At 41.1% G+C, this 24130-nt stretch overlaps 1 protein-coding gene and 2 long non-coding RNA genes across 3 annotated transcripts; all 3 read right to left on the bottom strand.

Annotated features, from left to right (window-relative positions):
* Positions 1-454: 454 nt before the first annotated feature.
* On the bottom strand, positions 455-8020 carry vamp3 (vesicle-associated membrane protein 3 (cellubrevin)). Its single transcript, XM_040203486.2, has 5 exons — positions 7771-8020; positions 4119-4197; positions 3143-3301; positions 2886-2937; positions 455-2643 (listed from the first exon to the last, which is right to left on the bottom strand). Coding segments are annotated over exons 1-5 (309 nt in total). The 5' UTR covers positions 7773-8020; the 3' UTR covers positions 455-2626.
* Positions 8021-8802: 782 nt separating this feature from the next.
* LOC120835019 (uncharacterized) lies at positions 8803-10452 on the bottom strand. Its single transcript, XR_005714525.2, has 2 exons — positions 10010-10452; positions 8803-9074 (listed from the first exon to the last, which is right to left on the bottom strand). It is a non-coding gene; the product is annotated as an uncharacterized LOC120835019 (long non-coding RNA).
* Positions 10453-11782: 1330 nt separating this feature from the next.
* LOC144388947 (uncharacterized) lies at positions 11783-23335 on the bottom strand. The gene is made up of 3 exons (XR_013453208.1): positions 23047-23335; positions 12517-12695; positions 11783-11919 (listed from the first exon to the last, which is right to left on the bottom strand). It is a non-coding gene; the product is annotated as an uncharacterized LOC144388947 (long non-coding RNA).
* Positions 23336-24130: the final 795 nt, after the last annotated feature.

A 24130-nucleotide genomic window follows, 5' to 3' on the forward strand; every position in this document is an offset into this window, starting at 1 on the left:
AATTTGGTATCAACCTTTTCTAACTTTTATAAACCAAATTCATTCAAAGCCAAACAATCATTTATTTCAGCCCTAATTTGTTTTGAATTCGGATCCCAATTGACATATATAGTCTCATGAGGAAACTTAAATTGGAAACAATTAGATGAAGTGATGTATTAGCATACACGGTAATAAAGACTGGATCAGTAACTTGGCAAAGTAAGGCACCGTCCCAGAACCTCAGAGGGCCCAATTGGTCAATCTTCTGTAAATTCTAATTAATCACAACCCTGTTTAAAATGGACATTCTCAGCAATGTCTTACATTAGTTGATTTTTTTTTAAGTCTTTCTGGTGTCAGTGACAGCGATGTGGCAGCTAGTGAGCTGATCAGCAGTGTTGATGACAAAATCCCTTTCAAAGAGAGACATCTTTGATATTCTTTCAGTCACAGATCAGAAACAAGACGAGGCTTTGTGAATTAAATCACATTTGTTTTATTCAAGCAAAAGGCATTTAGGGCACTTATTTCTTAATACTAGCTCAGCACACACTCAACGGGTCTACGTACTGGGTCTTTTTGAAGTAGACATGAGAGAATGATGACAATCCACACAATTGTGATAAAAAATGTGTTCTTTGTAATGTTGATTTCCTCAATGACTACAGTTTAGCTATACTCATATGCCTAAAGGTGTGTATAGGGATCATTGTATTTATCAGTTTCATACACACACACACACAAAAGGCCAATTTCCAAAAAACAACTGAAGAAAGCAACATCAACAGTTTTCATCAATGAAAATCCAGGCAAAGTTAATTCATGTACAAATTAATTCCAAATAGTTTCACGTCCTTACAATACATTTATTTCAATTGGATGGAGACAAAAGTCATCCAGTGTGTTATGTAACATTGTCAGACACCCAACAAAGGCTTTCTCTACGCTCAAGCAGCAGTGGGACAAACTACTAAAAACAAAACTTGTTAGAATATTAAAAATAAAATATCACACATTAAGTACTTTGTTTTGATCAGCTGGGATAAATGCCAATGTGATGTAACCAAATAATTTAAGGTTAATAAGCTCAGCTAAATATGAACAGAAATTGAACTGTTCAGAAGACTGGCTGGTTTGTACGATAAATAACCCTATAAAAGGCACCGGTCTAACTACACTACATTTTATTTTCAGGTTTGGATATATTGAGAAGACTTTCTGGCATATTATTGAGTGCACCTGATGATTGGCCCCTTTTAACCCCATCTGGCAGTTTTTCAAACAGTTTATCTAACTTTGCCTAGCTGTGCAGCTGTAGGTCTTAACTTTAACCTTAACTAGCCACTTTTCATAATCAAATCCTGCAAGGAAGGCAGACAGAAAAGGACAGGTGTGATCAGGTGGTTCAAAAATGTGGTAATGGTTAACCTATTGGTTTTGAGGTGACCTATGAAGTCTCTCTTTATTCAATCCAAAATAAAACATATTAGACAAAGAAATTAATTAGAACAGAACAATTTTGTATAAAAGGCACCAGATCTTACCAGCCAACATTAATCTAACTAAAATAGAAGCAGTCTAGGTCAGTATGCATGAAAGTATGTGTAACCTTTCACCGTTCACCCCATCAACTTCACACATGGCTGGTGTTTTTTCTAGGCCTTGCAAGGTCGATTGTGAGCTTTGGAGATCTAGGGCCACTCTGAGTGCGTTAGTAAACACTGTGTAGTGTATTGAGACAAACTCCTATTATCTGTTACGCTGCCGAAATGCATGCTGGGTAAAGTTTGCTCTCAGTATATGCTTGAATGAGCTTTTGCAGCCAAATTATGTGTATTCCTTGAAGTTGCATTCCCCAGTATTCCAAGGAGATACAACTTTGTCACGGCAGGTGTATTGCTGAGGACCTGAGGGAGACCAGTAGCAAGAGTGAAATTGTTGGGGGGAGAGGTACAAGAAAGGTGAAATGCCAGAGGCCAACCAAATGGCCACTACCATAGTTCATCAAACTACATTTTCTTCTTATGAGAAGAAATATGTAAATATTGGCATCTGAGAAGTACAAATGTGTATGCATTAGAAAAGTGGATCTCTTCAATGATATGCAGGGGTACAATTACAGCATATACTGAAAGGCACTCATAGCGTGGCACACAAAATCAAAGGCTAGTAAATACAAGTTGTGGAGAGTAAACAACATTCTTCACTTCTAGTTCTGAGGTTGTAGAAAGTGAGTGTGAGGGCGTGGGTATATATAATTTGTCATAAATTATGAAATAATTCACTTAATTTCACCAAATAGGTTTTGGTTGAGTTCAATTATCAACCTGTTTCTGAATGCATGTTTCTGTTTTCTTTGGCAATTGACTAATATAAGTTTAAAGATATTTGTTATGGTAGAATGCAGGGTAAAATTCTATTATTATGACAATCCTTTACTCAGGCGTGTGTGTGTGTGTGTGTGTGTGTGTGTCCACACGGCAAACCGGGTCATGGGATGAAGACTCCATGCGGGGAGAAAAATGTTGTGGAGCTCAGTAGCCAGTTATCACGCGTCATTGTCTTCCTCTGAGACTTAATTATGTATGTTGCTCCTCTCTTCTTCTTCATTGTTTCCTCCACTCCTCCGCCTGTTGTTGTGGCTTTAGGAGTAGTTCCAAACTGCATATGAAGGATTTGGAATTATTCATATGAACTACTTAGTGAAACTAATAACTAATAAACTAAGAATATATAAAATTGTAATAACTAACAAAAGTATCTTTGATTTAAATATATTAGACATCAATAACAACATTGAAGATCAAACGCATCCGACTGTTCATATTATGGGCTTTCAGCAGGAACTCATTTACAATCATTGATTTTTGAAGAGCTTTTCCAACCACCATCTTGATACTCACTAATAATGATGATGATGATGATCACAATGACAGCTATCAGGATGGCCCACATCTGAAAGAAACAACAGTACGGACAATTCAGTGTCACATCAACAGGATTGAGCAAAACCTTTCTTTTAGCTACATTTATGTCTATGAAAATCATTGGGGAAAAAAAATAAATAAATAACGAATTATTCATTTATAATGGCATGCCATTTATGGGGTGAGAGTTTTTTTTTAACTTGTTCTTGTATTGGTGAACTGATTTTAGGCACCTTGCAGTTCTTCCACCAGTATTTCCTTTTCAGCTTAGCAGCACTGGTCTCGAACTGCGAGGCTCCAGCCTGCAGTGCATCAGCTCTGTCGTCCAGTTCAGAAAGCTTCTGGTCACGTTCCAGCACTTTGTCCACATTAACACGCATAATATCCACCACCTAATAACACACAAACAAACATTAAACTGAGTGTCTTGTCAGTACCTTTAAAATGACTGTATCTTTGTGTACTGGCTTTGAATGTTGGGTAATTCTGACCAGAGCTCATTGAAGATCAAAGTATTCACATAAGTAGTTATTACTAAACAAATAATAAAATGGAAATGTACTATACACCATTCAGAATGACAACGTCAATGCTGAAAGTGTAGAGTAACCTCCAACCCAAACAGCTTTTTGGACAAGGGATCACCTAAAAACAGACAGGAATGTACAGTATGTGCTCACAGACAGACACACACAGTGTTGCAGACCACACATAACCCACACATGTTCCACTGATCCACAAAAATCGCAACTGCCCCTCCTCTCAGACAGAGCAGCAGGGTGAAGAGAAATGTGAAGATCCACGCAGTTCTTACATAAGCATAAAGGAAGTGATTACATAAGCCTCTACCAGCCAATTGGAGGCTTTGTTTGAAATGATAGATAAAAAGTTCGGTGTAGGAGGGGCTCGTATCAACCAGGCTGCAACCAAGGAACCAAAGAGTAAGGACAATTAGAGGGAAAAAACAGGAAGGGTAGATTGGGCAGCCATATTATTTCTTTTGGCCTCACTGACTAGGTTTTGAATTTAATTGATCTGTGTGTAATGACACGTGGAGGAAAAGTATTAGAGAGAGAGATCCATGACACTGCTGCCAAGGATAACTCATGTCTCTGCTCCAGACAGACATTAAAGAGTGACTGAAGGGTTTCAATAATAAGAGCGGCTGAGAGAAAATAAAGGATGCATGTTGTAATTGACATATCATACCTCATCCACCTGGGCCTGGGTCTGCTGCAAGCGCTTGTTCCCTGACGCTGTGCCAGAACCTTCTGGACCGATTGCTGACCTGGTGAAATGATGATAAATGTGGATATTAGCGTTTTGTGAGATAAAATATTTTGCATACCATGTCAATCTGAAGCGCAACTGTTAAAACACACAGGAATAATATGGCAAAAGTCGTATGACAGTCATGCTTGGGACTATCACATAGCTATACAATTGCCAAATGAGTCAAAGCTTTTATAAATAGTTGAATATTTAAAATACAACTGAGGGGATTGGCGGCATGCTAAAAGATGAAACCGGTAATTAATTCCAGAAATAGCCATAAATTGTAAAAGTTACATATATTAAAAGGTAATACGTAATTGTTTAATTCAGGAATGGGAGGCGGGACGTGTGTTTTATATGAATATTGAGATTACACTTTATTGATGGTTAATTTATCTGCCAATAATAGCAATCATTAAACACACTTTCCTTAACAAGATGAGCCGTTGCAGGATAAATGAGTCATATAAGCTACATAATTGACAATATATAGGTGGCTGGTTGAAATACATGAAAAAAGAACATCTGTGCAATTTTTACGACTTTGTACACCCAGTCCAATCTTTAACTGCAAGCATGCACCTACGTCTTCTAATTCTTTGAAGTGTGTTCTTTCATGAAAACTAGGCAAGATATTTTTTTTAAAGAAGGAGACAAACACGGAAATTCCATCGATTGCATCAATTGTTTATCCACGTTTCTTAGATCGAAACAAAAAGAAAAAAACAAGAAAGGCTTGTTCGAGACCAGTGCATGTGTACTATTCTAAATGTTTTCATTGTAATAGAGAATCTTAGTAATCAAGTCCTAATCATCCACGAAGCTATTAGTATTTATACATCGGTTAAGAGACAACCTACATTATTTTTTTGGAGGAAACACTTAAACATGAAAAGAAACAATCCTTGTATAGTGTTAAAGAAAGACACGGTGCTGCAGTGCATTGACGCTTTCAATCAAGTCGGAGTTAAGGATGTTTATGATTAATTATAAAACATTATTGATTATAGCCTGCCAGTCATAATTATAGACCATCATAAATTGGTCTGGTCAGCGATAATAGTTTGGACATGTGTCATGGTGTAGCTATCTTGGACCAAACAATAAATACATTGTATTGTTGTTGTATTGTTATTTTAAAGTCAAAGGTTAAACAACACAGATATTATGGCTTATGGTGAGACTTGCCATGCCCATTAAATTCAATGAAAGCAGAAAAGAATTCTGGCACCAATGCAAAATGTTAATGCTGTCATATGGCGTGATGACCCTTCTTTCTTTTTGAGGTTAGTCAGTGGTTAGCTAATAAAAAAGGACAACAGATAGTGTAAGGTTTAGAGTTTCTCATGACTCAGTAAAAGTAGCCTGTAGTAGTTTACACCACAGCGTCAAGCAACGTCAGCAAAGGCAACAGTCGATGGATCACTCCTTTACATACAAAACAGGTATTGCAAGCAAGCACACCTTTGCTTACCAAAACACTAAGAAAAAAAAAAAAAACGACCAAGCATTTTCGATAATTTAAATATCGCAACGCTGATTGCAGAAAATGCTGAATTGTTTTTTTATTTTATTAATATTGGCTAATCAAATGAAAATATATAGCAGTGTAGTAGTGATGGACAACAGGTCACTTAAATTACAATCGTCCACGTTTGAACAACACAGGCAAATTGAATATATTCGAATATGTGCGCGTTCTTAGTTTTAATAATGGCGGTATTGTGCTATGAAAACGGAAATGTGAGACTCTGTAAAAGATGTAGTTAGCAGACCAATCACAGCCTTGTGCGCTGTGGGAGCTTGCGTCGCAAGCCTAGAAAAATGGGTCAACGCACGCACGGTGGTGTGAAAAGGCACGCATGGGACACGCAAGGGGTCTTGCGTCTGCGTCGCTCTGAAAACGCAGAAGCATAAACTAGGCTTAATTGAGCATGTTACCCTGAGAGACACCCAAACTCCGAATAAGGAAACACAAGTTTGGTGCAGTAAAGGCTAGATTGAAACTGCACGTCTAGGATTGTACACGTGGGGCAGCGGAGCTCCAACTTATCTAAAAAGAACTACATAAATACCTACTATTCATGATACAATGCTGCTGATTCAAAACAAAAAACAAACCAAAAGTCTGTTTCTCTAATCGTTGAATTCCCTTTTGCGCAGCAGATGTTCAGACTATACGCTCATACCATAAATAGCACTGGTGTATGTAAAATGAATGACGATCATATTCCACTTAAGATGAGCCAGTTTACACAATAATTGGGCCTGTGGGATGAAATTTCATTAATAAAAGACACTCATACTTTCCGCAACGTGTTATTGGTTATTTACTGTAAGCAGATTATTGTGACTTGTTACAGTATTAAACACGTAACCGGAATAAAGGCTATTTAACTAGCAAATTCCGGACAATGATAGGCGTATGTGTGTACATGACATCTCACGGTTTGGCCGGACAGGGGTGGCGGGGGTAGTAGTCAGTCCGCTGGTGCTCCCTGTCTGCTGGCTTCGGTAGGTTATCAAAACGTTGGCCAAATTACCCGTTTCAGACTTTATTTCATTTCACTTCATTTCTAAAGCCTCGCATTAAGACACACATCACTTTATTTAACAAGCTGCGCTACTTGCAAGTCGCTGTGATCTGCTAAATTCTCAATAAAGAAACATAGTAGCATGAACACAGTTCAATAAATAGTGAATTATAACACTGACGCATCACTTTGTCCTAACTATTGCCTAAATTAAACTATTACAAAAAAGGGCTTTGACGTGTTAAAACTAAGGTTGGCGTTACATGGCTCACGAAAAAAGGCTGGAAAGGGGTATTAATCAGATTACTGAATTGAATCGTTTCTGTTATAGGAATTAAATGTTTTGTACATCTCTTACATTGTTCATTCTGTACACATGACATCCATTGTAGTTCCCTCTGACGTTCTCCCTAAGGTTTCTTTTTTCCCCCATGGAAGGGTTTTTCAGTTTTCCCTGTGCCGATGTGAGGCTTTCTGCACAGAGGATGTCGCATGTGTACAGACTGTAAAGCCCTCGGAGGCAAATTTGTAATTCGCGATTTTGGGCTATACAAAATAAAACAGTTTAGCGGAGAGAGGTTTACAGCTTGGATTTAACGGTAGGGTTAACTAAGGTTAGATGTGATTATGCTGCGTAGGTTAGCGGGCAACGTCGGGTCAACCCAAAAAGAAAGCACGAACCCGAGGAAAGGCTAGGCTAGCATACAGCTCAAGTTATGAGTCACGTTAAGCAGATGTGGACGTTAAACAAGCATGCCATCGTTTCCTTTAATTTTCTACTAAACTAGCCAATGGTGTTTGATATTTGTTTGTGTCGTGTAGAGTGACCAGGCTTTATCGTATCGCTGCGTTCGTTGGCTTAGCCTCATCGCAAAACCAAGATACCTTCCTAGCACTTGTTGCGTGCTAACGTTAGTTCAAAAGTTTAGGGCGTTGTTCTTTTACTTCTATCCTGTTAAACCAAACTACCTGGAAGGCCGTATGTTAGACAGGTTTCACAAAGTCAAATTGGATTTTTATAAAAAGTTTTGGTTGAAGCATGATGTACTTACATTGTGATATATTTCTTTGAACGACACTGACGCTGTTTCTTGTATCCGAGCTGAAGCTAGTGTCTAGCCGTGACAGCTAACGTTAACTTACTTTTGACGGTTGTTTTGTCGCCTTCGAGTGCTATCGGAAATGAAAGATTAAATATGTGTAGAAAACCACTAATAATGTAATAAAACGTTAAGGGTGGAATTGTCATTTTCATTCGCTGTACCACAATGTATATATACATGCAATTGAATAGTAATGCCCATAGAAGAACTTTAAGCACAATTAATGTAGGAAACCTTTTACACAGTCAATTCCTTTAATTTAAGAATCCCTTCACTGTAAAATCATGTACAGATTAATAATGTGGTACCTAACATAAAATACCATCCAATAACTGGCTCATACCATCTGGTATATTTTGTTAACAGATAATAATACATTAGTATTTACTACTACAGAAATAAAGTGTGATCTCGCGATGAGAACGTGAAGGCAGCATTAAAGAGACAGCGGCCTGTAGCTCTCTGCATAGCGACAATTCTTGCCACATAAAATTGGTTTAAGACATAAAAGCGAACTTGTAATTTAAAAATATGGAGAGATGTAAGCTAAATCATACAACAAGAAGAGGACCGCCTTCAATGTGCCTATTTCCGCTCTGCAGCGATTAAAAGGGTTAATTGTTCAGTAAATATTGGGGGAGAAAGAGCCATCCGAGCCCGTGATCGGCATGTGACTCATGCTTCTGCGTCTGCGTATTTAACAATATGATATTTACATGAAAACGAGTCAGGGCAGGATGTGATATATTTGAATTGTGTGTGTGGTTAAAGCCACGTGTATTCAGGCTAATTCCATTGATTATTTTTAACTAGATGGGATAATAATACAAACAAAACATACAACACAACTGTCCCGCATAGCTAAAGAGAGGACTAGACAGTTCACAATACCCAAGAAGGTCTAAATAACTAAATGCTTCCTCTTCTTTTTCTTCCGACAGTATTAGCAGGTCATCCATTTACTCAGTTCTGGTGGTCTCAATGTTAAAGTTCTTTAATAATCCCATGATACAACAAAAAAAGCAAATATGCAGACATTACACGTTTAAAATGTTCAAATAGCTATATTTAGAATGCTTACACGTCACTTGATATGCTCTTAAGCTTCCTGATAGGTTAAATATATATTTAGATATGTAAGATAGAGTTAAAGTTGCCCATGGTACCAGGATGCTTTTGGGAAAGTCTTCAACTCTCCATCTTGGCTACATCCCAGATCCCTCATCCACTGCGGCTTCTCCTCCAGGGCTCTCCTTAAAGACAAAAGGGTTTTAGGCTGGGCTTTAATAGCTTTATTCAAACACCTTGTTTCTCATATGCCTTTTATTTCATTTATGAAAAGCGTATTTAAATTTGGATTTAAAACCAAACTACAACTTTATTTCTTTCTGTACTGCAGCAACATCAAACAGCAGGATGGAACTCTCCTCCTATAAATAGGTTGTATTATTAACTCCAAACGTAGTATACACAAGAATAACAGACCGGGGTTGCATTTACAGCACCAAGAATCAACATTTGTATAAATGTACAAATCCCATTGACATTCCACCTCTCTGCTGACTTTCATGCTGGTCATCTGATATCTGCAGCCGGTGCAAGTAACAATAAATGTTAATGTTCTGCTTTTACTCTGTCTTCTTATTGAAAGGCTGGTATGTAAGAACACAGTAATGGTAAATGCCTCGGTGGATAGCTTGATTGAGTTACACCATATATGCTGGTCGAACAGAGGAGGGCTTCTCCAGCATAGAGTCAAAGTTTTGGACATGATCTCTATTCCTACGAATTCCATGTGGATAGAATATCACTCAGTGCAGAGAGTGGCGGCCCATTTGTAATCGAAACCTTCCTGTTGACAGTGCTTTTAGCTTAGATTCTTTTTTCTTTTTCTGTGAAGAATTGTTGTCTGGATGCGTATTCAAATAACAGAACTTGTAATTTGAAATGCTTTAGGCTTAAAAGCTGAACTTGAATCAGTTTAACAATGGAACTTTGAGAAATAATACATTGATAGAAAGAATAGAACGTTTCTTATGAGTTTGATTACAAGACCGTATGTGTCAACGTGTGTTTTTCCCCAAAACAAACACAAAGACTAATTAGATATCAAATCAATGTGATTTCAGGTACATATTTGCAATGCTTTATTAGAATAAAAGGTAAAAGGAACATGCTGGGAACTTACATATTCAACATCGTCTGCTTCCATCAGTTCTCCAGCCTCGCTGACCTCGCTGCTGCAGCCTCCAGGAAAACACGCTGATTCACGCTTCTCTCTGTTTTTTTGAAGGAAGTCCGTCGCTGTTGATTTTCTCAACAGCGTTGTCACATAAACAGGTGATCCAGATGCATTAATTCCCCAAATGATAGCCTGAGAGGCTGCATTATCTCCTGAAATACCAGGTCACGCTGTGTCATAAAAACCTCTCACCTCCCTTGCAGATGTATGGGATGGTGAGCATCACGGTCAGCAGTGTCAAAGCCATGTCTGCATGCAGACTCTTCATCTCTCACACACTTGAGTGTTAAGCCCACATGCAGCTGATGGTACTTTGTGTTGGTCGCTTGATAAATCCCCACGGCCACCAGCTTCATTCCGGAAGGGAAACGAGCCAAGGGATTTGTCCTGAGCAGTGGGGGCCCGGAGGGAACAATGTGTGTGCAAAACACATCATAACTACTGTGTTTTGAAAGCCTTGTGAGAGTGATGACAAACTATTTTTTTATTTTGGAGAGCAATCAAAAATGTAGGGACTTTGAATTTGCTGTTGGAGTTATTTTTCTTGACGGACTTTGATTCACTATGACTTACTAACAGAGCGTTCAGATAATATTAAGAAATAGTGAAACTATATCATAAGCATTCAAGTATACACAAAACACGCTCATGGAATAATAGTCAAAAGATAATCAGTGTCTGTACTTGCTTTGGGTACTCAGCAAAATCATACTTTGTAGGAGATTTTTCAACTAACCGAAGAGAAACAAGTGATTTATAGTTATCTTATATAATCTGAACGGAGACCAATTTCACGGTAATATGCGTGGAGATGCTGCCATCTAGAGGTACATTTGTCTCATTTCAAATGTAGTGCAACTGCATAGGAGCAGTTTTTGAACATTCACGATGTAGCTGCCATGACATTTACTATGCAAACCTAATTATTATTCGACATTACGAAAGAAAATCAGAGGCACTTTTGTTCACTGGCGTTTGAGCCATGTTACTGTAGCATATAGACTGTACTAGATCCTGCTTAGTGTTATTAAATCACATTAAAATCATCAAATAAGTAATGCAGGTTTTTGAGCTTCACTAAAACATTCATAAAACACGAGCTAGTCAGGAGCCAAACCTAGAATCTTCTGATCCGTAGTCAGACACGTTATCTATTGCACCACCAGCCCAACGGTGGTTTCAACCCAGGTGAACTCATTTAAATTACCACCAGAATTGCTGGCACCCCAATCCCTGTGACCCTATATACTGTTCAATATTTGACTCTTGAATAGTTAAATATTGAAAACAATTGAAAACAGTTGTAATTAATTCAAAAAATAAATCGTAGACTCACTAGGAGTTCATTATTGGGTGTTAGACCAATTCTTAATGGTCGAGTTTGAATGGGCTATTGGTAAAGTAAAGGTTCCAAACTCTTTATCCTGTCTCGTTTGCATTGATAACAAGCAAAAAGGATTGGTTTACTTTCGCCGCAAGAACGCCAATTGGTAAAAAACATAAACTAAATGGCAATAAAAACGACATAAAAAAACAAAAACTTTTCAGTTTTTTATAGTTATAGTAATAACAATGATGATGTCAGAGTTCTGTGTGACACTGTGATGATGAGGAGCCTAACTGCTGCAATTTTCATGGCACCAAGAGTCGAGCCCCCTAAAAAGCATGGAAGAAAACAGGTGCCCATGTACCTTTTGATAGTCTCTCTACAAAAGGTACCTTTGTCCGGACGGCAGGTTCCGGTGGTCGGTGGAAGGTTCCCTTTTCGGAACGGCAGGTTGCGGTAGTCGGTGGTAGGTTCTTCCGGTGGTCAGGGGAAGGGTCCTTTTTCAGTAGAGACATGGACCCGCCTCCTCCTCCTCATCCAAATTACATTTTAATGAGTATCTTCACGACCATGGGTTTGCCATAAATCATTGTTTCGAATCAGGCTCAACAAAGCGACCTGCAAGTACCTGCAGCGTCTTAAATAAAGTGATGTATGTCTTAATGCAATGCTTTAGAAATGAACACAAAGGGATTCTGTATTTGTTAATGAAGTCTGAAAAGGGTCATTTGGGCAATGTTTTGATAACCGACCGCAGCCAGCGGGGAGAGAGCACCAGCGGACTGACAACAGCCCCCTCCCCCCCGCCGCACCCCCCTCCTCACCCCGGCCAAACTGTTCGCCTTACCACTAGAAATGGGTTATTTAGCATGCACGGTCGATACATATGTCCCTTTGGATGTCCCTTGACAGAGGCCGATTCCAGTTTCCCTGAATCTTGGGACGCTTTAGACATCCAACTGCTCTGTGCCCTGACAAAAGTGGCTCCTGACACTTGACTTAAAAACTCAGAACCTTCGTAAACTAATAAAGTCTCTTCTAAAAAGTCTCTGGAATGTCACTTTCAAGTGTCCTTAATACTTCAAGTCTCTGGTTAGTTCAATAGCAATTTGTAAAGCTGACGTACTTCCCAGTCATTTTCTGGTAGATCTGTGTCTTGTTCATTTTGTCTTTAGGTTATTCGTCCCCCTTCTGCAACATTGTCTCCTTGCTGCTCAGGTTGAAAGTGAACTCTTTCTACTTGTCTTGTCCGGCTTGGTTGAAGTCTGCTTTGTTCAGTTGGATGTTGGCTCTCCTGCAGATCTCCTGCAGATACAATATACACCACATTTTGTTATGTTACAGCCTTATTCCAAAATGGATTATATTCATTATTTTCCTCAACATTCTACACACAACAACCCATAATGACAAAGTGAAAACTGTTTTTTGCAAATCTGTTAAAAATAAAGCACGAAAACACAACATGTACATAGGTATTCACAGCCTTTGCCATGACACTCAAAATTGAGCTCAGGTGTATCCTGTTTCCACTGATCATCCTTGAGATGTTTCTACAACTTGATTGGAGTCCACCTGTGCTAAATTCAGTTGATTGGACATGATTGAGAAAGGCACACACCTTTCGAAGGTATCGCAGTTGACAGTGCATATCAGAGCATAAGCCAAGCCATGAAGTCCAAGGAATTATCTGTAGACCTCCGAGACAGAATTGTATCGAGGCACAGATCTGTAGTGATGGCAAAGTGAAGCTTTCTGAACCAGTGAAGCTTTCCAGCCAATTGGATCGGGAAAAGGTTCATTCATTCAATGCATCGCAAACTCTATGATGACCTCTGCTGTTGAAAACCTATAGTGCATATGTTTCGCATTGCCTACTAGTATATTTTGGCCCAGTCCCAGTTGAACATGATTATGAAAAGTTGAACCAATAAATCATCTAATAAATACATGGATTCCTATATGAATAAAACTATTGTTTTTCAGCTTTGAATTGTGTCCTTGTTTGTGTATTTCAAGTGGAACAAACACATATCTATGTCTTATCTATGTCAAACACTTATCTATGTCTTTCTGCACCTTTGTGCATGTATGTTTGTGATCATACTAGCAGCATAATTAATAGAATATATATATATATATATATATATATATATATATATATATATATATATATATATATATATATATATATTCTATTAATTATGCTGCTCATATATATAATGTTATATGTAGGTAATATAATTTAAAACACCAGCAAGTGCTTCCTACTGCATGTGCAGTTCATGGCAGTCATAGGGACTTATGTGAATTGTTTGAATGTGGGAAGTGATTTATAGAGGAAAGGTCAGTGGGGCAGTGATTGTGCTTTTGGACAGGTTTCTTATGACAGGATATTGAGGTGCTTGTGGACACATGGGGTGGGGCATGAAAGTGCTGCCACATCTCGGAGCGACCTCTCTTTGCCACAGGTTCCATTGTAAATTTGCGCTTTGCTACTACTACTACAACAACACTGACTTCGACTGTATCAAACCGACAAGCCCGAACCCTGTTTCCAGCCCATTGAATCAAATCGAAGCGGTCACGTGACTGTGCGCCGGACCGAAGCTTCGGACGTCACTGATCACGTGATCAGCAGCGAACGAACCGAGCACCGATACATTTGCTTCGCCTTGCACTGGTTCATATTTCGACACAAGCTTCGAAGCAGGAGGGTCGGAGGTAACAACACTACAGATCTGGCGAAGGGTACAGAACGATTTCTGCAGCATTGAAAGTCCTAATGAGCACAGTGGCCTCGATCATCCAGAAATGGAAGAAGTTTGGAACCACCAGGACCCTTCCTAGTGTTGGCCGCCCAGCCAGACTGAGCGATCGGTAGTGATGGCAAAGTGAAGCTTTCCAGCCAATTGTATCGGAAATAGGTTCATTCATTCAATGCATCGCAAACTCCTTGATGACCTTCTGCTGTTGAAAACCTGTAGTGCAAATGTATCGAATAGCCTACCAGTATATTTTGGCCCAATCTCTGATTATGAAAAGTTGAACCAATAAATCATCTAATAAATACATGGATTCCTATATGAATAAAACTATTGTTTTTCAGGTTTGAATTGTGTCCTTGTTTGTGTATTTCAATTCTCTGTACATTGGAAAGAAGTGGAACAAACACTTATCAATATCTTTCTGCACCTTTGTGCATGTATGTTTGTGATCATACTAGCAGAAGAGTTAATAGAAGATATATATATGACTTGTATGTAAGCAATATAATTTAAAATACCAGCAAGTGCTTCCTACTGAATGTGCAGTTCATGGCAGTCATAGGAACTTATGTGAATTGTTTGAATGTGGGAAGTGATTTGTAGAGGAAAGGTCAGTGGGGCAGTGATTGTGCTTTTGGACAGGTTTCTTATGACAGGATATTGAGGTGCTTGTGGACACATGGGATGGGGCATGAAATTATTATTGATTTTTATTGAGAAACACAATTTTCTCCACAGTATTGGGGTTGAGTCGGTTTCTTAGATACTGTTTCCCCAGCTTTAGAAAAAACGCGCTCACACGGCACGATGAGGCAGGAATGCTCAAATGATTACGTGCTAATACAAATAGATGTGGGTACACATGTTTGTGTTTGACCCAATATTTTAGCGGGTCTTCACTCCGTGGAATGTTTGGTTCAGCCAAATATTGGGTGGTCTCCACAATAAAAATAAACATCCATAATTACACAATACAAATGACAGACTTGCCTATTGCCAGACTTGCCTGCCTATTACAAACCGTGTTAGAGGAAATCAAATTGAAGTGCTCCCACATCTCGGAGAGACCTCCCTTTGCCACAGGTTCCATTGTAAATTTGAGCTTTGCTACGACTACTACAACAACACTGACTTTGACTGTATCAAACCGACAAGCCCGAACCCTGCTTCAAAGCACTCTGGACCTCAGACTGGTGCGACGGTTCATCTTCCAACAGGACAACGACCCAAAGCACACAGCCAAGATAACCAAGGAGTTGCTTCGGGACAACTCTGTGAATGTCCTTGAGTGGCCCAGCCAGAGCCCTGACTTGAACCCGATTGAACATCTCTGGAGAGATCTGAAAATGGCTGTGCACCGACGCTCCCCATCCAACCTGATGGAACTTGAGAGGTTCTGCAAAGAAGAATAGGAGAAACTGCCCATAAATAGGTGTAATTGCTGCTAAAGGTGCTTCAACAAAGTATTGAGCAAAGGCTGTGAATACTTATGTACATGTTATGTTTTTGTTCTTTATTTTTAACAGATTTGCAAAAATTTGCAAAAAACAGTTTTCACTTTGTCATTATGGGTTGTTGTGTGTAGAATGTTAAGGAAAATAATGTGTTTAATCCATTTTGGAATAAGGCTGTAACATAACAAAATGTGGAAAAAGTGAAGCGCTGTGAATACTTTCCGGATGCACTGTATCTGGTACACGAAGCCAGTATGGAGGTTCATCTTCCTCTGAGTCGCTGGCTTGAGGACTTTGAGACTCTTCGGGTGCCTTTGGTCTTTCTGTGGGTTAATTGTTTCTTTTGCGTGGCTGGTCAGCTGGACTTTGGATAATATCTGTTGGCAAGTCGTTCACTTGAAGCAGCAAGTTTCCTCCTGTCTCTGGGCTCACCTTGTAGACAGGGTTTTCTCCGAGCTGCTCTCTCACAATGTAGACTGTTTGTTCCCAGTAGGGTCGTAGTTTGCCAGGGCCACCTCTTTCCCTTAGATTACGCACAAGCACTCTGTCTCCTATCTGTAGTGTTACTCCTTTGCATCTTTTGTCATAGTTTGCTTTGCCTTTGGAGCTTGACTTTTGACTGTTTGCACTTGCGATCCGATATGCTTCTGTCATTTTTTCATTCCATTTTTGTGCATATCCTTGCGATGTTTCTGTATCTTCTTCTGTCATAAGGCCAAAGAGAAGGTCTACTGGGAGTCGAGGGTGTCTGCCATAGTATGGAGAGAAGCCAGTGGCCTCATGCCTAGTACAATCGTAAGCATGGGTCACATGGGTCAGGTGTTCTTTCCAGTTTTGTTTCTCTTTCTCTCCCAATGTACAGAGCATCTGTAACAATGTGCGATTCAGTCTTTCAGCAAGCTTGCCTTGGGGGTGATAAGGGGAAGTCCTTGAGTGAGCAACACCTGCAAGCTCTCTGAGGGACTTGTCAGTTCGTTTTCGAATTTGCGACCCTGATCATGATGAATCTTGGTAGTATATCAGAATCTGGGTATGAAGTCATTGAAGAGATGATCTGCTGCTGTCTTTGCAGCTTTATTCTTGGTGGCGTAGGCTTGCGCGAAACTGGTGAAATCGTCCACTACAAGTAGGATGTATTCAAATCCACCTTTGCAGGACTGCAACGAGTTTGAGTGGGTAGTTTGAGGTTATTGCCCATCGGTGCTCTCTCGTGTGTTGCTGGCTTTTTCCGCTTTATGCACGAGCACTTCCGTGTGACATATTCCTCAATCTCCATCTTCACGAAAGGCCAATAGAATCGCTCTCTGGCGAGACTCTGTGTGAGAGCAGTCTTTTTGTAAACAGCAGGCAGAACCAGCCCCCGGAGAAGAGGCAAGTTACTCTACGGTTCGGTCCAAAGACGCCAATGGTCGGTGAGATTTTATTTACCTTTGTTTAAAATGCTGATTTATGTTTAAAGCATGGGTAACTGAGTAGATTAGGGTGAATCATTGCATCAAAATGTCAGAATTTGCTAAAATATTTCATTAAATTTGAAAGTATAAGATGTTTATTTAAGTGTAAACCCAGTTAAAAACTTTTTGGGAATTTGGGAATGTTTAATGTGAATGTTTAAGTTTCAGAGGTAATTTATGTTCTTTGTCTTTAAAGGTTTACAACCTAACTCTGAACTGGCAAATCAATGGACAAAGGCAAAAGAAAAACTAAATAAAAGTGATTAAGCCAGAAACTTTGAGTTGTCCTCGTGTCCTTTGGATTGTGAGCTGGAGATAACTTGACAGTTGTAAACCACGCGGAGCGGCCTGGCCCTGAAGATAAACGACTTCAGTACCAGAAACAAGCTGTTGACGCAGAGGAGTCAAGATGGCGGAAGATGTCCTGGGGAAGTCGGTCCAGCAGCTCAAAAGGCAGCGGACCTCTGCAAAAAGCAGCTTCACCAGACAAGCCAACATCATTTCGAGAGGAGCAAACAGCATGCTTCAAGTGGAGTTAAGAGAGGAATTCACTAAGCTTTCAGACTGTTTCAGAAAGATGCTCGAGGCCAATGATGACTATAGGATTGGACTAGAGGCTGACATTAAGACTCAGGATAAGGAAGCAGGTCTTGATGAACAGCAAGAGGCCATTGATCGATCGGTAAATGAAGGTGAAACAAAGTTGTCGGAAGTGAGAGACATTGTCCAAACAAACCTGTGGTCAAGGTATGGAAGGAGTGAACTTCTTTCGGCAATCCTGGAAGCAGAAAAAGCCAACGATAAAGCGGCAAATGTACCTGTGGAAAGTGCCAATTTAGAGGGCTATGAAGTGCATCTCGCTCTCTTGGACAAAAGGATAAAAGAGGCCATCTCAACGATATCGACATGGGAGAGATGGATCCCTGTAGAATTAAAGGACGAATTTGATGGAAGAGTCAAAGCCGTAAGAGCATCCTACTACAGGCTTGAGTTAAGGAATGCTGAATTTGCCATTGCACGGACAATCAATGAGCATGGGACAGGAGTGAAACCACTACTCCAACTGGCAACATCCACACCAATAATTAAAATCAAGCCAACCTCTCTACCGATCTTCTATGAAAGCAGATAAGAGAATTTCACAGATGGATGAAAGACTGGGAAATCCTGCAAAAGCAGGGAGAGCCATCCGGATCAACTGAAGTTAAGAAAATTCAACACTTGGAAAGTGTGGATGACAAAATCTCAAAGGACCTCAGGCGTTCAACCTACACCACTGCCAATGACATGTTCAGAGTGGAGAATAGATATGGCAACAAGTCAACCATCATAGTGGAGATCCTGGAAGAGTTGGAGAAGATGCCGCATATAAGAGGGAACCAGCCAAGAAAGGTCATTGACCTCATTCAGACAGTGGAGAAGGCCCTAGCAAATCTCACACAATTAGGATACTCTGGAGCCATACAGAACCCACTTGTAATTAAAACCATTGAAAGCAAGTTGCCTGACTTTATTAAAAGAGACTGGGTGATATTCATGGTTGAACCCAGAAACAACGTTACATCAGACAACCACTTTGTCATGCTCTTGAAGTTCCTGAAAAGCCAAGAAGAAATACTAGAGACACTCAAACAGCTCAGAGCTGTTGAGAAGGGGAGAAAGCAGATCATTTAGACAAAAGGTGAGACAGAAAGATCGCTTCAACAAAAACTATAAAGAAAGAAGAGCTTGATGAGGTATGTGGTGTCTGTGGTGATGGTGGGCACAACAACAAAGTCTTCTTCTGCAGAAAGTTCAAAGGACTACCTGAAGGACTACCTGAAAAGAGGGCTGTATTAAGAAGGCTGGGAGGCTGCAGAAAATGTCTTGGATGCGATGATGAAAAGGGGTAGTGCAGAGACACTTTCCTATGCAGAAATAAAGCCTGTAGAAGGGAAGGTGGTGCCCCACACCACCACTTTTTCCTCTGCCCGAAAGAAGTCAAAAGAGGGGAAGAGAGGAGTGAAAAGGACGTCAAAGGTGGAAGCAAACTAACTGAGGAACAAGAGGAGATCTTGTCTGAACTTTCCCCGGAAATTGCAGATCGCTGCCGGAAGGCTTTCACCAACACCAACAAAACCGCAGTGACACTTTATTCTTCGGGCCAGTCTGAGCTACTGCAGAGAAATGGACTCTCTGAACTTCCTGTCATCATGATGTTAATGCAAGTCACTGAAAACGCAGGACAGAAGATTGGGACTCTAATTGACCTTGCTTCTGATACAAATTACATTACCCGTGAGGCTGCAAAAAGACTAATGTTAAGGCATGAGAAGATAACATTAGTTGTGCATGGCGTTGGAGGTATGGCTATTAAAGTGAACACACAAAGGTATCTGCTCAAAGTCAGAGTCAAGACACCAAATGGAACCCAGAGAGCTCATGAAATGGTCTGCTACGGCCTGGACGAAATCGCCAGAGTGCATAAAGTCATTGAACCTGAGAAGTTGAGAAAATTCTTCCCAGAAGTCAAACTTGAAGAATTAGAGAGACCGGAAGAGGTTGAACTTCTTATTAGCCACCAAGAGGGAAGACCCGCTCCCCAGAGGGTTAAAATCATCGGAGACCTTGTCTTGTGGGAGAGTCCATTGGGGAAGACAGTGGGTGGAGCACATCCCGATTTATTTGAAGGAGTGGAGGTTGCAGCATATGAGTCCAAAACGCACTTCGCTCGCTCCATGAGGGCTGCAGCTGTCAAATATCAAGAAATCACAAGTCCAACAACTGACACAGTCCAGCTACGAAGGATGTGGCTCAAACCAAATTTACAGGTGCCAGTAACCGTGACTTCCTTGAGTGGTGGCACTGGGACAGCATTGGAGCTGCATGTGAGCAAAGGTGTGGAGGATGCCGATGTGGCAGCTGTCCACCGGGAGGAAAAGAAATGACCCTGGCGGAAGAAAGGGAGCTGGATATCATTAAAGAAGGCCTCACCTACAAGGAGGGGGATGCTCACACACCAGCTCCACACTGGGACGCAAAGTATCCTTGGACGGTAGATCCAGCCTCTCGCCCAAACAACAAAGGTGCAGTCAAGGCTTGTTTCTTAAGGACCGAAAAGCAATTAAGCAGAGAGCCGGACTGGAAAGTTGCATATGCTATCCAGATCCAGGAAATGGTCAAACGAGGGGCAGCCATTAAACTCACCACCAAAATCATGGACGAGTGGAATGGGCCAGTGTGGTGCGTAAGCCACCTGGTGGCGCCGAACCCTCATTCAGTGACAACACCAGTTCGGATTGTGTGGAATAGTAGCCAGAAATACAAAGGCGTTGGGATGAATGATCTTCTTCTGAAGGGACCGGACGTTCTCAACCCGATCCGAGCAGTCCTGCTGAGATTCAGAGAAGGGACATATGCATCTCTAGGAGACATCAAAAAAATGTACAACTCTGTATGGCTGGAGGAGTGTGAAATGCATCTTCACCGGTTCCTTTGGAGGGACAGCCCAGATGAAGAGATAAGTGAATATGCAATTACGAGAGTCAACATTGGGGACAGACCTGCAGGGTGCATTACTCAGTTGGCAATGAGGGAAACCGCACACCTGCCCAACTTTCTTCACTTGAAGGAGGAACGCAGAGTCATTGAAGAGGACAGTTATGTGGACGACCTCTTAACCTCCCAAAATGACCGAGATAAACTTGACAAAATCACACCAAATGTTGAAGAGATCCTGAAAGCCGGAGGTTTCTTCCACAAACCATGGGTCCGGTCCGGGCAAAGTGGGAGGCAAAGAATGGAGACAGAGGTTCTAACAGTGATACAAGAGAAAACCTTAATTCTTCCAAATCAAAGGAGGGATGAAGACAACAGAGCCTTGGGTATCGGCTACCAGATGGATGAAGACAAGCTCTACATGTTAACCTCAGTTAACTTTTCCAAAAGGAAGAAGAAGATGAGAGTTGGAAAAGATCTTCTCAAGGAGGAGGTGAGAACTGAGACACTGACTAGGAGGGTTCTCTTAAGTCAAGTTGCCGGACTGTATGACCCAATTGGCTTTGTTACACTTGCGAAGCAGAAGGGAGCAATTCTTGTTAGGAATGCATTCCAAGAGGGAGGTGGTGGGAGACTAACCCAAGAAACCTGGGACAAACCTCTCTCGGAACTCCTCAGGGAAGAAGCCATACAACTTTTTGAAGAATATGTGCAGCTTGGAGAAGTGATTTCACAGGAGCCTCACACCAGCTGGCTGGAAAGGGAAACCTTGGGGCATCACATTCTCTGATGGAAGTGACAAAACCTATGGAGCTGTGATGTACTTAAGATGGGAGACAAGTCAAAGCACTGAAGTTCGATTCGTTGAATCAAAAGCCAAGCTGACGCCCCTGGATCAGAAGGGAGACGCTGTAAAAGCCCAAATCTGTGGTGCTGTCTTCGCGGCCAGGATCAGGAAGTATGTGGAAAAGCATGCTCGAATGAAGACCGAGAGATGGTTCCATCTAATTGACAGTCAAACGGTCTTGGGAGCCATTCAAAGAGTCAGTTATGGATACCAAACCTTCTTTGCAAATAGAGTGGGTGAAATCCAGAAAGCTGGACTAGTGCAAGACTGGTATTGGATCAGCGGAGATCTAAACATAGCTGACATCATAACAAGAGGAGGCACTCCTGAAGATTTGAAGGAAAATTCCACATGGCAAAATGGATCAGAGTTCCTGAAGTGGCCAGTGGAGAAGTGGCCTATAAAATCAGCTGGAGAGGTTGCAGCAGAGGTAAAAAGATTCAGTAGCCTGTCCAAACTGGTGAGAGTCATTGCCTGGGTTTGTCTAGCTGCCAAGCAGTGGCTGAAGATGTGCCGAGCCTCGTCAAAGCGGGAGGTAAAATCACCAAAGCAAGCTGTTCTGACAGTTGAAGAACAGAGTTCTCAGACACAACTCTAAGCAGACTGGTAGTATATAAAGATGTGAACTCGGGACTGCTAGTTTGTGGGAGCAGAATTCAAACTTTCAACAAAGAGAAGATTGCAGTGCCAATTTTACCATTTGAAGGATGGGTGTCCACATTGTTCACTGCATGAAAAGTGGGATTTTCGGCAGTATGCGGCACTGTAAATTGTCCTCTCAGCTGAGGAGCCGCTGGTCTCAGCCACCAACAGGCCCCAGGTCAGTCCTTTGACCATCCCTAGTGCCCGTCTGTCGCCTCCACCAGTGAACTCGAGAACAATGGTTCCTACAGGTATTTATAACAATGCTTAAAGGTGTGAAAGTCAGTGTCCACACCTCTGGGAGTGGTCTTCTGGTGAGTTCAATGCAACTCGGATTTCGGATGATCCTTAGTCAATATCAGTTGTTGTTCAAGTATTACATGCATGCATTCCAGTTGATTACATTACATCAAATACAATCATAACTGTACATTGGTATTATTCTATTACAGTTGCAGAATTACAGTGGTTTTACAATATTGTCATTACTTTATTGATTACACAGTTTCAGAATCATGGCTGTATTCTGGTGTACACTATATGCATTTTTATTAATTTTATGAACCGGATCGTCAATTTGTTTCTAATATCCTACAAGGTCCTCATTCCCTTTTTAAACAGGCACAGCGGAGAAGAGACAAGTTACTCTACGGTTTGGTCCAAAGACGCCAATGGTCGGTGAGATTTTATTTACTTTTGTTTAAAATGCTGATTTATGTTTAAAGCATGGGTAACTGAGTAGATTAGGGTGAATCATTGCAGCATCAAAATGTCAGAATTTGCTAAAATATTTCATTAAATTTGAAAGTATAAGATGTTTATTTAAGTGTAAACCCAGTTCTGTTGCAAGGCTCTTTGCTAACTCGAAGAGGTCTCTGCGGGAGAGTGTGAACAAGCGTCCTCTGATGCTCCATACCAGTTCCTTCCGTGTTGTCGACATGTGACGTGTAGTTTGTGGTGTTGAACGTTGTATAATGGCTTTGTAGTGACTGACATGCGCTTTGCTTTACTTACGAGAGTGCAGTTCCACTTTGAGACAAAGATCCTTTCCCACTTTGACCTTCCTCCTTGGACACTCACTAGTTGACTTGGCTGACGCAGCGGCCTGGTCACTGTCGCGTTCTGGTATCACTGGATCTTTCCTCAATGACTGAAGAGGAGAGATCCCGGATGAGCCCACACAGTTTGTTACGGGTCTCGGGCACGATGACCACAATAACAAAGATTTATTTCTGTAAAATAAAAGGTAGAGTCTAAAGAGCAAGAACCACAGCACCACTGTCTCTTTCTCCAGATTACATCTAAAGGGGGGCAGGAAGTCCGTCCTCAAATAGGCACCTGGGAACGGCCGACTACAGTGCCAAAGGTTCCGCTTAACAATATCCCTCCTTTACTTATAAAAGTCTGTTACTCATTAATACCAAATGTGGTTACATGCAGGGCTGTAGTGGAGGGTAAACGCACGTAAACGCCGTTTACGCACCTCTAGAATTTGGAAATAGCGTTTACGCACCTATAAATAGCCTTTACGCACCTCTAAGTGGCGTTTACGCAACTCAAAGTTCCCTGCGTCTTGTATTCTTCCGTTATAATCCAATCCAAAATAAACTTGGTGTAATTTTAAAACCGCTAAGACTACGTTTCCTATTGTTGAACATATAAACGCCGTAGTCTGAATCATGTTCATCTGCGCTGTATTACGGTCTGTGAGCATCCAATCAGTGCCTTGCGGCTGCAGCAGCGACACCAATCAGGATCCAGGAGGTGTATAAACACACGTTGTGGATCAGCCCAGTGGTCCCCAACCTTTCTTACCTCACGGACCGGTTTCATGTCAGACAATATTGGTGTCAGTGTTGTCAGTGTAATTGACAGGCTGCTTAACTGGTTAACTCTTAAATTCAACATATTTTTTCAGGCAGTGAGAGGACAGGCAATGATGCAGAGAGCACAGGGAGAGGAGAAACACCAGGTCCAATAGAGAGAGGAGAAGCACAGAGGAGCCATGAACCCCAGAACGCGTGTTCTGGGGTTCATGGCTCCTCTGTGCAAGGCAGGACCTGACGTGGAGGACAAGGAGGCCCTCCGGGCACTACTG

The sequence above is a fragment of the Gasterosteus aculeatus genome, chromosome 17, assembly GCF_964276395.1.
Source record: "Gasterosteus aculeatus chromosome 17, fGasAcu3.hap1.1, whole genome shotgun sequence".
NCBI lineage: Eukaryota > Metazoa > Chordata > Actinopteri > Perciformes > Gasterosteidae > Gasterosteus > Gasterosteus aculeatus.

Coding starts and splice junctions, on each gene's coding strand:
- vamp3 (XM_040203486.2), bottom strand. Junction 3,302..4,118: donor CCCAGGCCCAGGTGGATGAG/GTATGATATGTC, acceptor GTGTGTTATTAG/GTGGTGGATATTATGCGTGT. Junction 2,938..3,142: donor ACTGGTGGAAGAACTGCAAG/GTGCCTAAAATC, acceptor TGTTTCTTTCAG/ATGTGGGCCATCCTGATAGC.